At 35.7% G+C, this 21,075-nt stretch overlaps 1 protein-coding gene across 14 annotated transcripts in view; it reads right to left on the bottom strand.

The window, feature by feature from the left end:
• Positions 1 to 461: 461 nt before the first annotated feature.
• The window catches only part of LOC102995581 (sodium channel protein type 3 subunit alpha), an 82,193-nt gene continuing 61,579 nt past the window's right edge, over positions 462 to 21,075 (bottom strand). For all 14 annotated transcript variants that reach the window (XM_007119469.2, XM_007119466.2, XM_024122219.1 and 11 more), the window contains 8 exons: positions 20,694 to 20,867; positions 9,658 to 9,780; positions 6,941 to 7,213; positions 5,961 to 6,014; positions 4,994 to 5,131; positions 3,830 to 3,934; positions 2,174 to 2,444; positions 462 to 1,657 (listed from right to left, as the gene is read on the bottom strand). In XM_007119469.2, the coding sequence (XP_007119531.2) occupies positions 462 to 1,657; positions 2,174 to 2,444; positions 3,830 to 3,934; positions 4,994 to 5,131; positions 5,961 to 6,014; positions 6,941 to 7,213; positions 9,658 to 9,780; positions 20,694 to 20,867 (2,334 nt within the window). The remainder of the gene's footprint in view (positions 1,658 to 2,173; positions 2,445 to 3,829; positions 3,935 to 4,993; positions 5,132 to 5,960; positions 6,015 to 6,940; positions 7,214 to 9,657; positions 9,781 to 20,693; positions 20,868 to 21,075) is intronic.

Here is a 21,075-nt window from a genome sequence, read left to right on the forward strand (position 1 = left end):
TATACTTTTTTCTCAACTTAAATTTCATTTACAAAAATAGTGACGTAGTATTATGAATAAACTATGAATTAGTGACCAGGGAAATCCACTAGAACAAATTTTGTAAAAATATGGCAGATATGGAAGTTAAAAATAGAGTGGATGCAAGTACTGTACTAAAAGTGTTTGGTGTAGTTACAATGATCACTTTGCACAACTATCCCTACAGTCTAGGTAGCCATTGAGTTTCTCCTCAGCAGTGTCAGCTGGTAATGAAAACAGCAACCTCTTGTCAGTGTTGATACCCTGACTCACAGAGTTGTAGTGATGGAGAGGTCACTGTCTTGTTATAGGCACTGACCATGAGTATTTGTTAAAACAGTCAGTTTGGCATAGACCTCCTCTGGGAGTCCAGTTGACACATAAACTTTACCTTCTTAGGCTGTAAACAATTAATCACAAAGATAATTCCTTGTCTCTTTTTACTTTTGATTTTCCCTCACCTCTTTCCCTTTGCTTTCTTTTTCTCGTTTGTCTTTCTCAAACTTTTCTTTGTCTGGCTTTGTTACACTATCATAGGAAGGAGGAGAGGTGGTAGAGGAACTTCCATCTGTTTTTTCTGGGGTGGAGTTCCCATTTAATTTGTCAATAATCATGTTGTCTTTTATAGGTAAGTCAATCCTCCCTTTGATTGCCTCTTTGTTATACTCACTTAATACCTTCTTTAACCTTTGCCTTAAAAGATAACATCTGAAATTACGCTGAATGATAGCAGCAGATACCTCCTCTTGTTTGCGTTTCAAAGTGGTTGTAATGGGCTCATAGGAGACTTTGGAGGGGTTCGATGCCATGAACCGATCTTCCATTTGTATTCGAAGGGCATCCATCTCTCCACTCTCACCCAAAACACGCTTTGTAAAGGCAAATAAAATGTCGAGGCAGTGGATCCTGTCCCCACTGACCATGGGCAAATCCATAGCAATGAGCTGGACTTTGTTTGGTTTTGCTATGAGAAGAGGAGGATCCAGGGCAGCCGCAAAATCAGAGAGCTTGGAGAACTCTATGAACTGGGTGGCATCGGGGTCAAACTTCTCCCAAACCTCGTAGAACATCTCAAAGTCATCCTCACTCAGCGGCTCTGCACTTTCTTCAGTGGCAACACTGAAGTTCTCCAGGATGACAGCGATGTACATGTTCACCACAACCAGAAATGATATGATGATGTAACTGACAAAAAAGAAAATCCCTACAGACGGGTTCCCACAATCTCCCTTAACTGAGCTGCCAGGGTGAATTGTGTCAGGGTCACAGTCAGGCGGTGCACTGTTGAGAATAGGTGCTAGCAGTCCATCCCAGCCAGCAGAGGTGGTAATCTGGAACAGGCAGATCATGCTGTTGCCAAAAGTTTCAAAATTGAACATGTCATCAATTCCAGCTTCCTTTTTAACATAGGCAAAGTTGGACATCCCAAAGATGGCGTAGATGAACATGACCAGGAAGAGCAGGAGGCCGATGTTAAACAACGCAGGAAGGGACATCATCAAAGCAAAGAGCAGCGTGCGGATCCCCTTGGCCCCTTTGATCAGACGCAGGATTCGGCCAATCCTGGCAAGACGGATCACTCGGAACAGGGTAGGGGACACAAAATATTTCTCTATCAGCTCAGCCAGAAACATACCTATGGAACAATACAGAAACAGCTAAACAGTAAGTATCTTATGCTTACATGAATGCTTTTTCTTTGCAAGGTTAATGAAAACAACAAATTTGTTATGAGTATAAACCTTTACTGTTTGGATCCACTTCCTAATATTACCAGTGAAAGATTATAGAGTTTTATTTAATAATTCTATAATGTCATAAACCAATATGGACTCTTGCAAAATCCTATAAATTAAATAATCTCACATAGTGGTATGGCATTTTAAGATTATATACACCCAATTACTATGAATAGTTATCCTCGCATATGAAATGTGCCAACAGCAAACAAAGACTATTTCTGAAATCTTCAAATATATTGTTTTCTTTTTTTGAATAGTTAAATTCTTCAGTTAGTGGAAAATGAACAAGAGTGTTGAACTTTAGATCTATACACATTATGATTCTCAGTTCTAATTTCCATGTTACACAGGTGATAGGCTTTGGGGACTTTTCCAACAACTGCACTTCTCTGTAAATAAACCATTCTTACCTACAATGGAGAGAATCACCACCACAAAATCAAAGATGTTCCAGCCTATGGTGAAGTAGTAGTATCTGAGGGAGATAAGTTTCAGCACAAATTCTCCAGTGAACAGGATAATGAACACAAGGTTGATCCGGGACAAGACTAGAGTCATATATTTGCTCTGGTCATCAGTTTCTACCATCATGGTGACCATATTGAGGCAGATAAGGATCATGATGCTGATATCAAAAACTTGTCTGGTTACAAAATCAAAGACCATTCCTTGGAATTTGTTCTAGAAAGAGAGGAAGGAGAAGGTTAATATGTATATTTCATAAATATTGATCCATAAAATTGCAGATGAAGTCCTTCTATGTATGGCCCATGGGATGTGCACCCTTCTCACATTACCACAAATTTGTTAAAAGAAGAGAAATAAATGAAAAATGTCATATGACAAAAACAAAATATAATTGTTTTATTTAGGTCCCATGGGAAGACAAAGCTGAATAAAACATAAATTGGTGGCAACTGGTTGATAATGTGCATGGGCTTTGCTTGAGGCAACTGGTTGATAATGTGCATGGGCTTTGCTTGATTTTAATAACTATGATAATTTTTACAAAAAATAATGACAGCTAATAATGAAGATTTACAAAGTAGGTTAATATAGACAGATTTTTAGATGAATGAATATGCAAATTCATTTATCAATGCTTTAAGGATTTTGAATTATAGCTTATTTCTGTCTGTCCAGCCCTCAAAATATGTCAGTTGTTTTCTATTTAATTCTGCCTCTTCTAACTATAATATTTAAGTGACATTCAGTAAAGCAGGTATATGCCCCTTTGTGTGCCCTGCCTTACATCCTCCCTCCACCCTGCTTCCCCCCCCCCTCCACCCCCCACCTGCACCTACTCCAACTACTCTTAAAAATAAGGCAAAGTGAAGTCATTTATAGGATCATGAGACCTTGTCAAGTCCCAGTTCTGGCAATTACAGGCTTTGTGACTTTACGTACAGTATATACCTTCTTTGGGTCTCAGTTCCTTATTTCTTACCCATCTAAGAAGATAAGTGATTTAGAATACAGCTCTGTGAACATAGTCCACCATCTTTATGACTTTCCACTGTAATGAAGCTCTACAGAGTATGCATTCTGAATAAATATTTTGTGTGTGGGTGTATTTGCTGAAACAAACTATTTTGATGATACCCTTTTCCCTTCTAAAAACGTTAAAAATATTTTCTAGTCATAACAATGGAGAGAACAAATAGCATAGAGGGAGCCCATGGGTGTAGAATGGGAAGTCTGGAAAACTCCATCTACTTAAAAGGACAAGAGGGTGCCATGTAACAAGATCAGAGGAGCTGGAACCAGGTGCGTTGTTGGCAGCAGTAGGTGGCAGCAGGAGCATGAACCTTGCTTTGGAAGCAGTTATTGGGAACCCTGACTTGGAGGTTTTCAACTGACAAACTAAAGAAAATTGCCTCATTTTTAAGAACTTAGTAATTCTTACAGTGTCGTAGTTGCAAATTGTGTCACACAGTATGTACTTTACAATTAGGTCATATTATATATTGGTGATATCACCTAATATGTTCTGATCCAGAGCACTGCCCAATTTCATCATATGGAAATAGGGCTTTGCAATGTTAAAGAAGATGAGTAATTCTTACTGCAGGCCGAGGTATGGGTTTCTGAGGTTTCTTGGACCCAAGTTTCTTCATTGCATTGTAATATTTTTTTTGTTCCTCTGTCATAAATATGTCTTGACCTCCAAAGTAAAGACATAGTATAAAACTGGTTACAATCCAACCTGTATTACAACAGTACTTTTACAAAAGTATTTCTGAGTCTCTCCTATAATCTTTTTTTTTCAGTTTTTAAATGGATATTATCCTACTTCATATAGATTTATCCTGCTTTTCCCTTTTGTGTGAAATTCTGAGTACCTTAACATTATGTAAAACCCATAATCACATAAAACTCTGATTAGTACAGGATTCTAATTTGATTATATTACATTTAGAAGGAGGCTTAGGAGTCTCCAATATATTTTCATGAAAGAAAAAAATCTTAGTCCATTTCAGTGTTGACAATTTTACTTCTTTATTCAACACTTTTTGAGCACTTCCTGTGTCTCAGACAATGTACCCAGTATCAGAACTACATAGATATATAAGACACAGTGTCTATATGCAAACAAACAAAAACAACCCAGTACTGCAGAGATAACAATAATCTGTTTCTGAATCTGTTCCAAGATTCAGAAACAGGCTTTATATAGGGAAGTACCCTTAAGCTAGACCTTAAAGGATGATTAAGGGTTTGCTAGGCAAAGCATTTTAGGAAGAGAAAATATCCTATGTAAAGTCATGGAGGGAGAAGAGCATGCCTTGTTCAGAAAAAGGCAGAAAATCCATGTAGCTGTGTATGTAGCAAGTGATAGTTATGTTAATGGTGGGTGGGTGGTGACCTGAGGAGTAAGGAAGTGCATATAGAAAGTGTGGTGTGGGAGAAGATGAAGCAGGAAGACTGGGTGGAGATAATTCCTGAAAGGCTCTGTAAGCAGGGTAGAGCATTGAGGGCCACTGGATGTTTTGAAGTAGTGGTCATATTTTTGAGTCAGAAAGACACTACAGCAGACCTGCAGAGGATGAATCTGGAGAGGAGCCACCAGTTAGAGGCTGGACTCCTCTGCAGCTGAACTGACCACATAGTGAATGGAAGACAATTTAAAAATGATCTAACTCTGTCATGACTATGAGTGTCCTGGTTATTTGGATGTAAAACAGACAGAACCTTAGAATGGAGAAAGGTGAGAGCTGAGGAATACTTATCTTCTTTTTCTGTTGGTTGAAGTTATCTATGATGACACCAATGAATAGATTCAGAGTGAAGAATGACCCAAAGATGATAAAGATGACAAAGTATAAGTACATATACAGATTTTCTTCATATACAGGCTGAAGTTTAACCTAAATAATATTGAAAATATTAAATAATATTTAAAAACACAATAAATACTTGAGCTAAATTAAAAATTTGGTGAGTGTTGTTACTTACTATAGAGTTATTTTTGCCTTGACCTGAGATACTGTTCTGCAAAAGCAATTCTTTTTTCAAATTAGTATGACCTAGTATAATGAAAATTTGTAATTTTACGATTGTTCTTAAATCTATTTTCCCATTGTGACTTACCTGTACGTATTCTTTAGAGTAAATAGCAGTGGTATAAACAAGGCAAATATTTTGAACCTGTTATTAGTCTTACTATAATTTTTTTTTGCAATATTTTCTCCTTGGGTTTGGAAATGCTAGCTCTTGGAGATAAGGCTTTAATATCAGAACATTGAATTCTAAGAGGAAAATTCAGCATAAACAGATATGTTCTGAGGAACTATTTTTATTCCTGTTTTCTAAATTGAGTTTCCCTGAAACTTGCTTGCTTTTATCATGATATTTTTGGAAGCTGCTTCACAGACTCTGGTTTATCATACTCTCCAGGGATAGGGAGAGACAAGTTACTTCCCCACTGAGCAGCTTTCCCAATCTTAAGAGTCTCATTTACTGGACCAATCTGATTCTTCTAATCCATGCAGTTAGATATCCTTTCATATTAGGTCTATAATAGACATATGTTAACCAAAATATCATTTATATTGAAGTGAATTGGCTTAAAAAGAGAATTTCTATATGCAGTTATAAATGTTCTGATTGCTTCTAATATAAAATTCTGGGCCTTTCAGTTAAATTATCACTATGGAAAAATCTAGTAGCTATAAATAGTATTTGAGTGAAACTTACATCTCGTGAATCAACAGCTGCATACATAATATCCATCCAGCCTTTAAATGTGGCCTGTAAACAACATATATTTGAATTCTGCTTAAAAACCTAATCCAAGAATATGCATTTTACCGTATGAAAATATGATAGTGTTATTAAATAACTTTTTGTACAATATTATGAAATATTCTACAAAGAGATTGAAATGGATTGAATGAAGAAATGAAATTGAAATAGAACAAGATTTTATTTCAAAACTGGAACTCTTTTTCTTTGTTTGTCTTGGAAGGTATTCTATTTTTTTCTACACTAACATGTAACTAGGTGAAACTCTCATCTCAGTCTCAAATCCCTTTCAAAAGGTAAGCTCTATGATGCAAACCTCTGGTGAGTTTAAACACTCAACTGTTTTCATTAAATTCTTGATTAGTTAATATACTGTCAGTTAAGTCAAAATAATTAAATATTACACATTTTGAAATCCACTCCATAAGATTTTCATTTCCACACATAGTAGAACTATACTCCTTAGATGTTGGTACAATTAATTATCTGTACATTAATCTGTACATTATCTGTACATTATCTGTATCTGTATATTAATTGATTAATACATAGATTAATCTATACATTTAATTAATCACTACAATAGATATGTTATTATTTTAATACATATAATTGCTTCTTTGGCATTTATTGCTACAGAAAATTAAAAATGGTAATAGCACAATAACACTCAATAATAGAGTAAGAAAAGACAGGAAAGAGAAATATAAAATCACATTAAAACATATTAACAACTGAACACTGGGGAAAATACATTTTAAAATCACTGCAAAACATCTTCTTTACAGTCAAGTCATGCTAATAGTACAGGTGTTATCATCAACTACTTTTGTGCTATCAGATATTGATCACTCAAACAAAGAACATCAGAGAAATGATCTTACTTGAAACATTTTGAAAACGTATTCAAAACTCATACAGTAGGCACTTACCACTTGAAGCAATGCGAGATAGCCAGCGCCAACATTATCAAAGTTTACTTTCACGTTTTTCCACCGAGCTTTCTTGCCAAGAGCCTGACAATCACTCAAATTGTTAACTTCACTAACTTCAAACATGTTACCAGTTGTCGTGTTTACACAGTGGTAGAACTTGCCAGCAAACAAGTTCACACCCATGATGCTAAAGATCAGCCAGAAGATGAGACAAACCAACAGCACGTTCATGATAGAGGGAATTGCTCCAACAAGAGCATTCACAACCACCTAGAAGAGGAGATAAGGATAAGGCAGCTTACAAATCGTTAAAATGGAAACCATTTCTTCCATTATTTATTCAATATAAAATGGGTGTGAAACGAGTTAAATAAAAATCTAGGTGGACAAGTTTGTTTCTTCTGATATTTTCTAGGACATATTCGGTAGGGGAAAACAAACAGTGACACACTAAAGAGCTAAAAGATTTAAAGAAAGCAAAATATGCCAAAGTGTGAAAAGAAATAAACAAAAACCTGATATAGTAAGATGGAGTCAGAAAATGTTTGTATGCTGGGGAAAAAAAGAAAAAAAAAAGATGTATTAAATACCAACAAGAAATAATCATCATTCAACAATACATGTTAACTTTCAAGAGTGTTCATGAATGATTGATGATTTGAAAACATGGTTAAACAAACCCATTACAAATAAACAAAGTATTAATAATGCCTTAAATCTGTATCACCAGATCCAGTTAACTTTTGATGAAGATGAAGAATGGTATAAGGAATTTACAAGGTCCTTTTTCCCCATATTGATAATTCCTAATTTTAAAAAAAGTATATTAAATTAGGAAATGAGATGGAATTTATGTCTGGACATAAATTACTGAATGTATTCCCATTATTATTGATCCAAATCTCTTAAATGTTCACTTCAGGCCACATGTTACTTCACCAACCCAGGCCAACCTATTTCATGAAGGAGAAATTCAGTCATCTTTCCTCTAAATTCAGAAGAGATTAATGTGTATTTTCAAATCTCTAGTGATTTGTATCTTTTCTTATCTAATTAATCTACCTCATACTGGGACTATTTTGTTAAGCACTTAATATTAAATGAAACGATTGTTTTACTTTAAAATACTGAAACATTATTTTAGAAATCAACACCAAAGAATTTTAAATTAATATCAAAACCTGAAATCCAAAATTGCAAAAATTTCTTATGCTACTTGAATCTTATTTCTTTTAGAAATTGTCATATATATTATACTGAAACCAGGTTTTCTTGGCTCTAAAATTTGTGTAAAATGACCTCCCACAAGTTCTCTTAACATCAAATAAATGCATACCTTTTACCATATTTTATACCTAGAATATTAATGCTGCCATATGACAAAATTAAAAATGCCAAACTTAGAATAGTTTTCAGATTAGAGCAAACTTGGAAGTTTTCTATTTTGTTCAATTGCTGTCTCCCCTCAAAAATGAATTATTAATATGAAACCATGCAGCCAGATGAAGGCTTAAATAATGTGAGTAATGGTAAAAGATTGGTGTGGAAAAAACTTGAAATTACATAATCATTTTTATTAATTTTGTCTTGTGACTTTATCAAGTAGCAATGAAAGAAAATTATAATGTAAGAGCAAGTATTTCTTTGCTTACAGTGCATCTGGAGAGTGGTTTCATTCTTCCTGGTGAGTGAATCTCAAAGTCAAGACTGAAGTGTTTTTATCGCTTAAACAAACCACCTCCTAACATAAAAGCCCCATGGCCTAGAAGAAATTCAATATCCATGTGCATTTGCAAGCTGGATTAAACAAAGCTGGCCTTTGTGCTAAATAGTATTTTGAGGGGAGTGGCAAGTAGATGTGTATATAAGTGTGTACTTGATGTTTAGATGCATAAAATATACACTAAGCAAGAGAGCTGGAGAGGAAAATACAAGTGCTAATGGAAGAAGTGAACCTCATTCAGAATGCTCACTTAAAAGGGAGATCTATGAAACAAACCCCAGGGGTTGCCTTCAATGCTTGGTTAATTATCCTAACCCCTACTTTGGTTGCTTAGAATATATAGATTTTGTCAGAGGCTACAATTTAGTGTTGTTTTCTTGTACAACAACTTTTATTACTGATATTAATTGAAGAAGTAGAGCACACAAAAACCATTCTATCTTTCATTCATTACTGGTAATTTTTGAGAAATCAAACTACCTATTGATAGGAAGAAAAATCTCCTCCTAGGATGAATGTCAGTAGTAAATAGTCATTATAAAATGCATAAGCAATGAAAAGAAATAAATGGCAACACATAGTTTTTACTTGTTGTGGAAATATCCTTGAACCAGAAGACTTGGATTCTAGTTCTAGCTCTGCCACAAACAATTTTTGAGGGCCTGTTTTAGTTTCAGGAGGCTAGGCTCAGTGATCCTTAGGATTTCTGCTTTGAAATTTTGTAATTCTATGAATAAATATCAGAAGAGTATGGCAGCCCTCTGTATCTAAATCATTATCTACACTTAATTTTTTTTCAACCGCGCATTTTATTTAATTAATTAATTTTTTTTTTGGCCGCGCTGTGTGACATGTGGGATCTTAGTTCCCTGACCAGGGATTGAACCTGTGCCCCCTATGTTGGGACCCGGAGTCTTAACCACTGGACTGCCAGGGAAGTCCTTACATTTAATTTTGACATGAATCATCAGAGAGCCTGTATTTTTCTTACCCTCATGCCTTCAAACCGGGATAAAGCCCTTAGTGGTCTTAAAGCTCTTAATGTCCGTAGGGATTTGATGGCACCAAGTTCTGAGTAACCGAGAGCATTGGCTACCAAGCTAACCAAAGAAACCTAAAGAAGAAACAAATATCAATCAGTCCACCAAGAAAATATCTATTCTTTAGTGCCAACCAAATACAACTTCAGACATACCTTGGCAGCCTTCATATTCCACATAGTGCGATCATCTTACATTGCCAGCCTCATATCATATTATTGCTTTTCTTATCAGTGAAACTGGAGTCTTTGCCCATTTATATAAACATCTGTAAACCCCTCCAGTTAGATATTTTACCCATGGAGCCCTTTTCAACCTGTGCATACACCACTGATGATTTGGGATTTGATTCAAAAGCTATATGCTCCACTGATCTGTGCTTAATATCATTGATTAGAAATCATGCTTTGCTTCCAAATTTATGTAATATCTTGGTTATGTGTGTTGGAGGCATTGACCATGTAATAGAGTCAATAGGTTAGATATCTTCTCTCCCCTTCCAGGTCACGTTAACTTTTTATGGGCTGAGATGAAGCATTTTTCTTTTAACGTTCCTAATAACGTCTGATTGAATATGTTTTAGTCAATATATGTTGGATAAATAAAAAAAGAAGAAAATATAACCTAGAAAAATATTTTATCCAAACTACTGGACTTACAATTTATTTTATTTTATTTTATTTTATTTTATTTTATTTTTTTTTTGTGGTATGCGGGCCTTCCTCTGTTGTGGCCTCCCCCGTTGCGGAGCACAGGCTCCGGACGCGCAGGCTCAGTGGCCATGGCTCATGGGCCCAGCCGCTCCGCGGCATGTGGGATCTTCCCATACCAGGGCGCGAACCCGGTTCCCCTGCATCGGCAGGCGGACGCGCAACCACTGCGCCACCAGGGAAGCCCTGGACTTACAATTTAGAATACAGTACCTCTCATTCAGAATGATAATACATCTTTCTGATATTTACACAAATGCTAAATTTTACTTAAATATATGAAAGGTTAAAGAAGACATGTCTTTTTTGGGAGGAAGAGACTTTATTTGCTTTTATTTTCTTTCAATATAATAACACTTATTGGAAATTTACTATATGTTAGGTTCTGTTCTGAGTGTCTTATATGTATAAGTCTCAAGAAGTAGGTACTATTACTTTTGCCTTTTCACCAGTGAGGAAGTTGAGTTTCCCCCACACTCCCCACTTCAAAAAAAAAAAAAAAAGGATGTACAGGTAGAAAGAGGTGAAGTTACAATCAAAGTGATCTGACTTCAAAACCATATCTCAACCTTTTTCCTTCATTATCAAAAATTCATTCTTAATCTGAACCACAGAACACAGAAAATGACTTGTATGATTATCTTCTCAATTCTTGCAAGGATTGTATATTACTAGTCCTCTTCTTGATGCATCGGAGAGAGGTTAATTTACTACATCCACTGGATGGCTTAAGGGTCATGGTGTAAAGGTGACACCAAAATCAGAACCGGGACTTTACAGGCAAATGGAGCCACTGTCCCCTCATTATTTAATTTAACATACATCTCGCAGAACTGAACAGAAAAATAAATGCCTTGAATGTTAAACTTCACTAGTGGCAGTATAATTTATCGAGCTATTCATTTCTGTCTAGTGTTCGTGCTACAGAAGAGTGGAAAGATGGGGAAGGTTATTATTAGAGAAGGCACAGGCTTCTATATTCTGGGCTCATTTGCCTCCGGAAGCATTCACAGCTTCTTTAAGTTTCTGGAGCTGCTTTCTGAAGACTTCCCTCATCTTCTCAACCAAGTCCTGAGACTTGGGCATTTAAAGGGAAGTGGCTGCAAATTTCTCAAGACCCTGATGTGAGGAAGCTCACGCTTTGAAAGGAAAAGAAAGGTAATGGTCAGAACCAGGAGGTTCTGGAAGAATAACAAGTTGTGGGTTTAAAGCTGAGAGGCACCACTTGCACACTGGGGCGGCTCTGTGTGTTGCTAGAGAAGCTGCATTGTAGTGAACTGCCCTCTTTTAATGGACTTCATGTCATTTTGTATAGGACAAAAACTCATCTTATTGAGTTAAGTATTGTGAAAAACTTAATATGCTTTAAAGGCAATTTTGAAATAAATAATTTTAAAGATTTTCAACATATTTAAAATTGGAAGATGATGCCTTATGTTGGTAGGGTGCTTGCTTTAAAACTTACAGTGATCTTTTTCACTCATTATCTGTGTCTCAGAGTAGTCAAATGTTTAGTCCGAGAAAAGGTAGCAAGGGGCAAGCACATAACTAGAATTTCTGTTTTCAAGTCCAGTGTGTTTCCCATCTCATCAGCTTTGTCCTTGACCTTTCAATACACAGTGTTTTAATATTAGTCTCTTATGCTAAACACAAAAGGCATTCTTCCTAATGTGTGCAAAGTGTAACAGAAACTCTTTGCCAAAAATCGAATTTTTAGTATAAATTTACATGATTCTAGATACCTTACTACCCAGAAAATATATGAAACCACAGGGGGTGGTTTAGTTGTCATCCACACCATTCCACGGTCCTGTGGCAGTTGAGACTGAGAAGGAAGGGAATAATGCAGGAGGGAGTTGACGGTTCTGAAGAAGACCCTGGAAGTCCTGTGATTGTTTAATGAACTAAGTGATATGAATTTATTTCCCTTAAAATGGCTAAAGATAATTTTAAAAATTCAGTATGAGCAGTTAAAAGATTAAAACCATATGATCGCCTCCATACATCAAGATGATACATTTCATTGCAAAGCCTTGCTTAATTTTTGATGGAGAAATTTAGAAGCATTCTCATTAAAACCAGAAATTAAAAAATATGTCTACTACCAATTTTATTATTTAACACTTTCTGGAAAAAGAAATAAGAGCTATAACAATTAGAAAAGTGGAAGAAGCCATTATTTACATATATGTTATTGTTGACCTCAAAAAATCAGGGGAATAAAGTGAAAAACTATTATAAACTATATAATTATTTTCGGTTCTAATATATTTTTTCATATTAATTTTTTAAAGTTTATATGTGTCTTTTGAAACTACACAAACTTTAAAATATTAACAAGGAAAAATAAAAGTATAAGAATAATCTAAAATATTGTTTTAAGAAGAAGAGCAATCAGAAAGGACAAATTCCACCTGATATTAAAGCTAATTATAGATCTGCAATAATTAAAGCTGTCATATTAGTAGACAAAGAAGTGAATTAAACAAACCCAAATTAGACCCAAGGCATACTGGCATACCAAGATTTAGCACATAGAAAAGGGTAGCATTTTAAATGAGAGGTGAAAGAAACAACTAAAATGAGAAACCATTTTGAGGAAGATAGAATTGGAGTCTCACCTCACACCTTACACAGAAATAAGTTCCAGACTGATCAAAAATTCAAACATAAAAATGGATGAAGAAACAAAACTCAAACAGTAAGGCTGAGGGAAAAAGCATGACAAAATGTTTTAATAATCTTTAAAGCAAATGGTCTTCTAAGCATGAGAAAAACCAAAAAGGGAGAAAAAAACTGATAAATTTGAGTAAACCAATATGAAAACATTTTCACATGACAAAATAAAAGCTCAAGAGACAAAAGCCCAAATCAGCAAAATAGTCATACCACATGTGACAAAATAGTAAATTTCCTTAATGTAAAAGAGTTCCTACAAATCAGTAACAAAAAGGTCATTAACCAAATAGTATAACATACAAATTCCCTCTAAACTTTCATTTTAATATATTTGTTTGAACAACATATTTATTTATACTCCTTATTGAAATTTAACTCGAAGGAAAGCAAAAGAATACAAAGAGAATGCAAGAAGAGACAAGAAGGAAGAGTTTTAAAAAAATTCTGGAGTTTGAAAAACTAAAGCACACCGGAATGATTACTTTCTCAGCAGAGCAAAAGCAGCAGCAGAAGCCCAAGTGCCTGAAGAAGTAAGTCAGATTATTCCAGTGGACTCTGAAAAGGCTCTGGACATGGAAGCCCTGTGTTCTTCTAAAACAGGGGGGCAATGGATGGCACTGAAAACAGAATCGGTTCAAAGTCTCTATATAGGGAAGCTGGACATTCTTGAGTCCCTTCACCCACCCCTCTCCAGCCCTGCCAGAGAGCAGAATGGAGTAATACTCCTTCACGGCTTACAGAGTAAAATCTGTATTTGTTACAGACGTCAGAACGTAGCAACAGTAATCCACATTGTGGTTGGGTTTCCTTGTGAGACCACAAAAGCCTCTTTAATACATCATGCAATAGAGGGTTTTCCATTCATAGTACCATAGGGTTTAAATAGCATGTGGACTAACTCAGTATTTCCTAGAGAAGGGCACCTAGAATTTCAGATTGCTAAGTGCATACCTCCTTCCTTCTACTCCAGAACAGTCGGCTAAGCAGCTTCTAAAAAGGGGCTCAGGTGATGGTGAGGGAACAGGTACAAATCTTCCATGGAAGTGGTGGCAGAGGGCTCTTAACGAAGATGGGAGGTTGGGGATACTGGAGATGGCAGGAATTGATCAGCTGGGATGGGTAAGGTTTATGGTGGGAATGGAATGAAGACCATCCAGTGTCTGAGAAGTGAAGAGCAATTCATATGCAATGTCAGTCAGGAATGAAAGTCCTTACACTTTTATGTAAGGGAAGTCTGTAGCTCAAGGCTGCCTCTTTGCTTTTGACATTCTTCTACTTTTATCTTAGGCTTTTATAGTTTATTTATTTGTCTATATCTTTCTACATGATTAGAAAATTCATAATGCTCACCAGACATGTAAAAGTGAGCATCTTGGTAATTATGGTATTGTTTGTGGCAGGGGGAAACTGGAGATCATCTAAGTGCTCATTCCTGGGGAATGGATGAGTAAATCCTGGTGGTGCATAGCTGAGGACTGCACTGTGGCATGTAGACACCATGGGTTCCATAGGAATTTCATTGAAATATTACAAACACCATTTTTTAAAAAAATGAGGACTTTGAATCAGGTGATTTCTAAGTTTACTTCCTTGCCTGGAATTCCATAATTCAGTAATTTCAAGATGATTAAAGTAATATAATGCTATATGTTATTCATGTTGAGAAGATAAATCACAGTATCCTTACTAATGGAGGCATCAACTTTAATCAAGTACTCTACTGGTAAAATACTGGTAAAAGTGCTAGTCTGATTGATCGTGAGGATGATTACTTATGGGGTATGTAATTGTGAATCTTTCCTTAGGTTTAATTATTGTTTTTTTCTAGGAAAACAGGAATTGTTTTTGACATTTTACATAATGAACATACGTTATATAGTCACTTAATAGCTAAGTAATTACTCCGTGTCTCAGTTTCCTCATCTACAAAATTGGGATCATAACAGTGGATACCTCAGTGGTTGTTGTGATGATTAAATGAATTAAAGCAAAGGTTAATCGTTATTAATATTATACATGAGAGCCCTTATCTGCCTTCACTGTCACTGCTTAGAATCTTAGCAGTGATGAGCTGGTATGATATCCCATGGGAAGGCTTTTAGAAAAAGAAAGAGACATGTGGATCTTCCTAAGGGAGGTATTTAATGAGGTCATGACTAGAGGCAGGGAGAACATTTATAAAGCAGCTCAGTGCTTTATGACCACCTAGAGGGCTGGGATAGGGAGGGTGGGAGGGAGATGCAAGAGGGAGGACATATGGGGATATATGTATATGTATATCTGATTCACTTTGTTATAAAGCAGAAACTAACACACCATTTTAAAGCAATTATACCCCAATAAAGATGTTTAAAAAAAAAAAGCCATTGCTTGGTCCAGTTAGTCATTGTGATGTTGGTGTGTTGTTGAAGAGGAGGGTCCAGACCTCCAATTCATTTTTTAGTTGGTAATTTGAAGTAGAATTTGTTGATTGATTGACTGTGAGGGGTGAAAGAAAGGGAGAGGCTGAAGATGACGTTTAGCTGAGCTTCATAAATATACCACTACCAGACTAAACAGGACATTCAGGAAGAAATGCATGACTGGAGGGAAAAAATAATGAATGTACTCAGTCAGGAGGAGGATCAGTAGGTATTATCTAGGAAGCAATTAGAAATGTGAATTGGGGTGTAAGGAAAGACCAGTATTGGCTAAAAGTCATAATCTTTTAAAAACAGGAATATAGAATTTATGCTGTTAAATTAACAGGATTATCTCTTTAAACCTAGCCAGTGAAAAAATTTTCTTATTAATAAATTGATAATGCTAAAAGAATTAAATTCTTCCTGAAAAGGAACAAAGTGAGTCATTCCTATTAGGAGACATTTGTAGAAAAAGCCAAAGAACATACTAGACTGTTTACATGGAAGTATATTTGAAGAGAGATCAGAAATTGATATGAAATGACAATAATTTATAGCTATTCAGTTCCTTTACCTCAAAGTTCTTAATTTAGTCAAATATTTCTAAAAGAGCTCCAGGTGAAATTCAAGGCAGGTGTGTCCATATTAGCAAGGCATCTTATTGTTTTCATTCACCACCACCAAATGCAGCCACCTTCAGAGTGTAATGTGGGAACTCTTTGACTATTGCAACATGACATTTTACGTATATCTGTGCTCTGTTGCAAAATATGGGGCAAAGAAAGAGCACAGTGCTAGACAGAGGTAGCTCTGACCTAATAGCTGTGTGACATCTCTAAACGTCATTTTATCAGTAGCAAAATAGAGATAATAATAAGAATTATATCACAAGATTAAGAGGATTAATAAATACTGTATAATTAAAAAGAGATATTGATAATGAGGTTGGTAATGTAGGGGTTAGGAAGCACGGTCATTAGAGCCAGACTCCTTGGTTACAAAATCCATCTTAGCCTCTTTCTTATTTACTGTGTTTACAAGTAACAACTTTTCTTTGTCTTAGTTTCCGCATCTGCAAAATGAGAATAATTATGGTTTCTAACTCATAGAGTTTTGAAGATTGGATGAATTAACATATGTAAAGTGATTTTAGCGGCAATTGTACACAGTAAGCATTAAATCAGGGTTACCAATTTTCTTTATTAATAGGTAAGGCTCTGAATTAGTGCTATTCCCACAGTAAGTGCTCAGGAAGTGCTAGGCATCTTATTGTGGCTACTAATATTAATAACAATTCTGGCTTTATTATTGAGGATGCTGATATGTCAAGAATAAATGTCAAGAACGGCCAGGATCACCGGATTCTAGAGGTTGATGGCAATTGTAAATACATATTAGAATCAGAAAATGTCCCTATTCTGCTTTTGTTCACTTCAGCAGAGCAGCTGATGAGGATTCTAAGGAGCCCTTGAGCAAGTAGGATGTCTGAGTAGCAGACATCAAGCATCTCATTTCAACCACATCAGCAACCTGTGCTGTCTGTAAAGTGGAAATCACTTGTGGACAAAAAATATTTCATGATGGTTGAATCTCTACCAAGAGTGTGTTTTGGACACATTACCACCTTAGGATAATTTAGAACCAAATTTGAAGTTGTCATGATAGATGCTCAATGAATTTTCTTAGGGAGACTTGTGTAAAACTCACCGTGTACTCCTGAATGTCTAATTGGCATCTCAAACTTAGCACATCCCTCTTGCACCTACCATCTGCTTGCCCTGTCAAGCCTGTTTTCTAATCTTACCCATTCCAGTTAATGGTTTCATCTTCTACCCATTTGTTCAGATCGAAAGAAACTCTGTTTATCGAATTCTCCTTTTTCTTCATATCATACATCCAGTTCATCAGTAAGTCTCACCACCTTAGTGTAAGACATAATCTTCTCTTTCCTAGATTATTAACACAGCTCCCTAATTGGTCTCCCTGCTTTGACTTTTTTGCTGTTCCTTCACCATAGCCAGATGTGATAGTTTAAAAACAGTAGAACAGATCCCTGCTCACCCTTTCTCCCTTGAGTTTCCCATTGTAACTGTAATCAATATACATTAAATTACATAATATGTACAATATACATTAAATTACAGTAAAACATGAACTTCTTACCATGGCCTCTAGGTGCCTTTCTGAATTCAGTGTCTATTATTCTTGCCCGTGTTTCATCACACACAAGCACAACAGTTTAACTTCTGTCTCTTGAGTGTCCCTGGCTCATACTTCAGTGCCTTGAGATTGTTCTTTTCTATTCCCTCAGGTCTTCAAATAACTGTCCCATTGTTATAGACTGAATGTTTATGTCCCCCGCAAAATTCATATGTTGAAACCTAATCCCCAGTGTGAAGGTATTTGGAGGTGGGGTCTTTGAGAGGGTATTAGGTCATGAAGGCAGAGCCCTCATGAATGGGATTAGTGCCCTTATTTATAAAAGACACCCCAGAGAGCTTGCTTGCCCCTTCCTGTATGTGAAGACACAGCGAGAAGACTGCTGCCTATGAATCAGGAAGCAGGCTCTCACCAGACACTGAATCTTCTGGCACTTTATTCTGGGACTTTGCAGCCTCCAGAACTGTGAGAAATAAATTCTGTTGTTTGTAGGTCACTAAGTCTATGGTATTCTGTTACAGCAGCCCAAATGGACTGAGACACTCTTTCTCATCATTTACCTTCTCATCATTTACCTCATCAAAGACACCTTCCAGAGACTCTGGGTAAAACTCTTCTGCTCCCCACTCTGCAGTCATTCTCTATCCTGTTATCCTGTTTTCTTTCATAGCAGTGATCACCATCTGCTTTTATCTTATTTTTGGATTTTATTTGTTTACATCTTTACTGTCTGTTCCACTCTCTCCTAGAGTGTTAGATCCTGTAGATCTAACAGGGCTTGATTTGTCTTGTTCATATTTCCTTTATCTAAAACAGCATGTGGCCCTTATTAGGTGCTCAAAATATTTATTAGATCAATGAATGAATGTTAACGGAGGTTGGAGAGATAACCCAATACCTTTATTTTTAGGTAGGGAATTGAAAATAGATAAATTTTACATAGATAAATTTCTCCAGGTTTAAAAGTGTATTTCTTCTGGTTTGAAGTTACTTCACTTATACTTCAGTTTTGGGGGTTTTGCTTTGTTTTGTTTTTAGCTTTCTGTGACTGCTTAGTTGGTATAGCAATATATCTTATGGACTGTGAAACCCTTTCAAGTATGTTTTACTTGTACTTTCAAAAACTGTTTTAACTCTATGTTTACTTTAGCTTATTGGACCCAGTGGTCTGAGAACAAGTTGTTAGTTGAGGTTACATGAATTCACACATTTTAGTCCCTGCTTTGGGAAAAGAAGAAGATAGACCCATTTAAGATTACATAACTTGCCCAAAGGTACCCAGTTCCATTTTACTAATTTAAACTTACGAAAAGGGAAGGTATTTGGGGGGCACCATTCTTTGACATTATTCCGTAGCTAACTAAGTGTCTATATTAGGTTTCTAAGGATTCAAACATGATACAAAACCTTGACAGATTTTTGCATCATATTTATTTCTTCAATATGAGGGAAATATACGGACTTAAGTACAATGTAGTAAGTGTTTCAGTGAATGTAAATTTTTCAGTAAATGAAAATATGTTAGTAAATTTTAGAATTTTCTGGAGAAGTTCTGTCACATTTGTAAGTGATCTTCATACATGACAAAATTTTTTTGAACCAGAGAATATTGTATGTTTCGTGTTCCATCATTTCAGGGAAAAGCTGGAGATCATAAATGCTGAATTCCAAAGCCAGTATGAAAATATAAATATAACATTTGTACCAGTTAGATAAGAAATGTATAGGGTAAAGGAGCACTGAATTGAGAATTAGGAAATTAGGACACTAATCTCAACTTTGTTACTAAGTAGTTGTGCTATCTAAGGAAAATTCTTTAAACTGAGGCTTTAGTTTACAATAAATTGTTTAGAAGACTGTGTAGAATAGAGCCTAGATATTCTTTAAGGTCCATTCAAGCTGCAGAATATGAAAGTATTAAACTTCCCTGTTTGGAAGCTTTTCAGGACAGTATTGAGATTCATCTCTATTATTCATTAAAGACCAAGACACGGGAAGTTGGAAGTCATTTCTGATCTATTAATAGTGACTTGGCACCAGATTTCTTCTCAACTCAAAGGGTTAAACACATTTTGGTTATAGAACTATGAGTATGTATGTATGGAAGAAAGGGGAGTTGAATTTAGAGAGGCCCACACTTGTCAAAGATGATAAAAAGAATGAATGCACACATAATGACAATCATTGATTCATAGTGGCAAGCGTTAGAACTAAAAATAAAGTGCTTTATGATTGCTGGGAAACAGCTAGAGATAGTGCTTAAAGCACCTTTTTGAGGTGGAGGAGGCTGAGAAGCCTTGTGCAATGGAACATCACAGACTACAAAGGACCAGTTGACTCTCATTTTGCCCCAGTGCCTCTCCGTTGCTTGGAATAAAAAAGTAGGCTACAAGTCAGACAGGTCTCGTTATTGGCAATGTTCCTGTGACTACTCACCTCAGGGTATTCAGATTCAGAACAAGGCTTCTACACCTATCTCTTTGCATGGTAAATATTTAATTAGCTACTGAGATATCTAACTACTGATTTAAGAATGGAAATACATTTTATTGTCTCTGTGGGTTTGTGGCTGAATGAATACAGTGAATAGGTTATTTTAACATTATTTAGTAACATACACTCTAGTAAGGGATTAGAGTGCAATTCTGACAATCCCTGGCCCCATATATGTCTTGATTTTACCTGCTGGAGACATTTTTTTTCAGTTGAACTGTTAATAAGCTAGATCTGTCAATTAACAGATTTTTAGCTATTCCTTACCTTGAGATCCTTAATTTTCAGAAAAAGAAGAGCTATTTGCTTATGGTTTTCTCTTACCACTGTCCACATTTTTAGGACCTTTTCTACTGCTTTCCCATGAGACTTACCTCATTTTTGCATTTTTTGGTAGTTTTTAAAAAAGATAATTGCATAATTGTGTCAGAATTAGTGAAACTAGGGTCTAATTAAAGTCAAGGTTTTATTTATAGAAATATATGAAATGTCAAACTTGCCTCTTTTAAGAATAATTTCATAAAAATCACTTAGGATACTTACATCGACAATCAAGAAATCTAGCCAGCACCAGGCATTAGTGAAATAGGTTTGAAATCCATAAGCTACCCATTTGAGAAGCATTTCCAGGATGAATATATAAGTGAAGACCTTGTCAGCATATTCTAGCATGGTTTTGATAGTTTTTCGTTGTTCAATGTATATATCTTCAAAAGCCTGTGAATCAAGAATGCTTTTATTTTATTTGAATGGCTTGCCTCCACCAAATACTTGATAAAATTCTTAGTAGAATGCTTGGCACAAAGTACTAATTTGATAAATATTGGCTAATGTCAGACAAATGTGGAACCTGTTGAAATCTAAAGACTAAAACTAATGGAAAATGTTGGCAAGAAAATGTCAATATCTTTACTGATTTAGTTTG

This window comes from Physeter macrocephalus, chromosome 2 (assembly GCF_002837175.3).
Source record: "Physeter macrocephalus isolate SW-GA chromosome 2, ASM283717v5, whole genome shotgun sequence".
Classification (NCBI taxonomy): Eukaryota; Metazoa; Chordata; class Mammalia; order Artiodactyla; family Physeteridae; genus Physeter; species Physeter macrocephalus.